Source organism: Diaphorina citri, unplaced genomic scaffold, assembly GCF_000475195.1.
Source record: "Diaphorina citri unplaced genomic scaffold, Diaci psyllid genome assembly version 1.1 scaffold13412, whole genome shotgun sequence".
Taxonomy (NCBI): Eukaryota; Metazoa; Arthropoda; class Insecta; order Hemiptera; family Psyllidae; genus Diaphorina; species Diaphorina citri.
In genome coordinates this window covers 1-1346 of record NW_007390779.1, presented here as the reverse complement: position 1 = coordinate 1346, position 1346 = coordinate 1, and the positions used below count along the sequence as shown (strand labels likewise).

The 1346-nt window shown below is 45.5% G+C and overlaps 1 protein-coding gene across 1 annotated transcript; it reads right to left on the bottom strand.

Moving 5' to 3' along the window:
• Window positions 1-1343, bottom strand: LOC103522972 (RNA helicase aquarius; the record flags this gene model as incomplete). Its single annotated transcript, XM_008488053.1, is given in 1 exon segment — window positions 1-1343. A coding segment is annotated over 1 exon segment (1343 nt), but the record flags the coding sequence as incomplete, so codon positions are not given.
• Between the last annotated feature and the right edge of the window lie 3 nt (window positions 1344-1346).

The following is a 1346-nucleotide window of genomic DNA, read 5'->3' as shown; positions in this document are numbered from 1 at the left end:
ACCTTGTCCATGTAGAAGTTATACACCAGTGTTGTCATGTGCACCATGTCCTGAATGGCAACACTGTTGGGCACTCGACTTGTGTTGAGTCGACTCGTAGGGAATGTCTCATGAGGCACAATGTGTAGCTGTTGAGGTCGAATCATGAGCTGGTTGAAGGCAGGAGTCAGCTCAAAACAGTTTCGGAACAGAGACACCCGGGCAAACACATAGAGTCCTAGCCTCGCACGGGACATGGCTACTATCAGTCTCCTTACATCACGCAGATGTCCCACACTCGCTGTTCTCACGAGAGATAGCAGAATATAGTCATTTTGTTGTCCTTGGTACTTATCCACTGTGGTTACCTTGTGTGGTCTTCCAATGAGAGGATTGTCAGCACATCTTGTATTGATCACGTCACGTATCAAATGTTTCTGTCCATTGTATGTGGAGAGTATTGTAATCTTATGTGCAGGATAGCCTAGGAGTCTCATATACATGAACAAAGCCACACAATACTCAGCCTCTGCCAGGTTCTGATAGAAGTAAGGATTGGGTTCACTCTCTCCAACACCATTGAAATCTTCTACATTGATAAGTTGGAAGTCATACACGAGACCAGCATTGGCTTTCTGATACTCTGCATACACGCCGACGTGTGACATATTGTCTAGTTTCTTATATCTCCAGTTATACAGGTTAGCGATAGTAGCACGAGATCTGCCCTGGGCATCCAGGTCTACAGTGGGGACACCTAGTCTTACAATACGAGTGAAAAGACTCTGCTCCATGTTGGAATATTTCTGGAAGGCCATGTTCTTAATGACCGGGGGTAACTGGTTATGATCTCCTATCATAATCCATCGCTTGAGTCTGTTGAATCCATCCTGTGGGTTCTGCAGGAGGAGAGGAATGAATGTTTCTATCTCCAAGATCTGAGCAGACTCCTCCATGAGAATATTATCATACTTGAAACCCATGTCTACGAGTTCCTTCCTCTTGAGTGCTGCATGTGTACATGTCATCGCTATAATCTTGGCTTCCTTCACCAGGAGGTACTTACTCCTATCTAATCCACTCCGTAGTAATTCAAACGCTCTGAACTCTTCTAGCTGAGTAAACATCTTCTCAATATATCGGAAACAACCCTCAGCAATCTCCATGTCTGTCTCATAAGACTTTTCCTTGAACAAAGGTTTGGGTGCATTCTCGAAGAACCCATGGAATGGGAACTCTGTCTTGATTGTCTTCACAGGCACGGTTTTGCCATCGCTAGGTCTGACAGTAGCTAGGAACTTCTCCCATCGTGCTAGCACCTGGTAGAGGAAGAAATGGCCGGCAGTCTCACAGGTGTACGCAACATC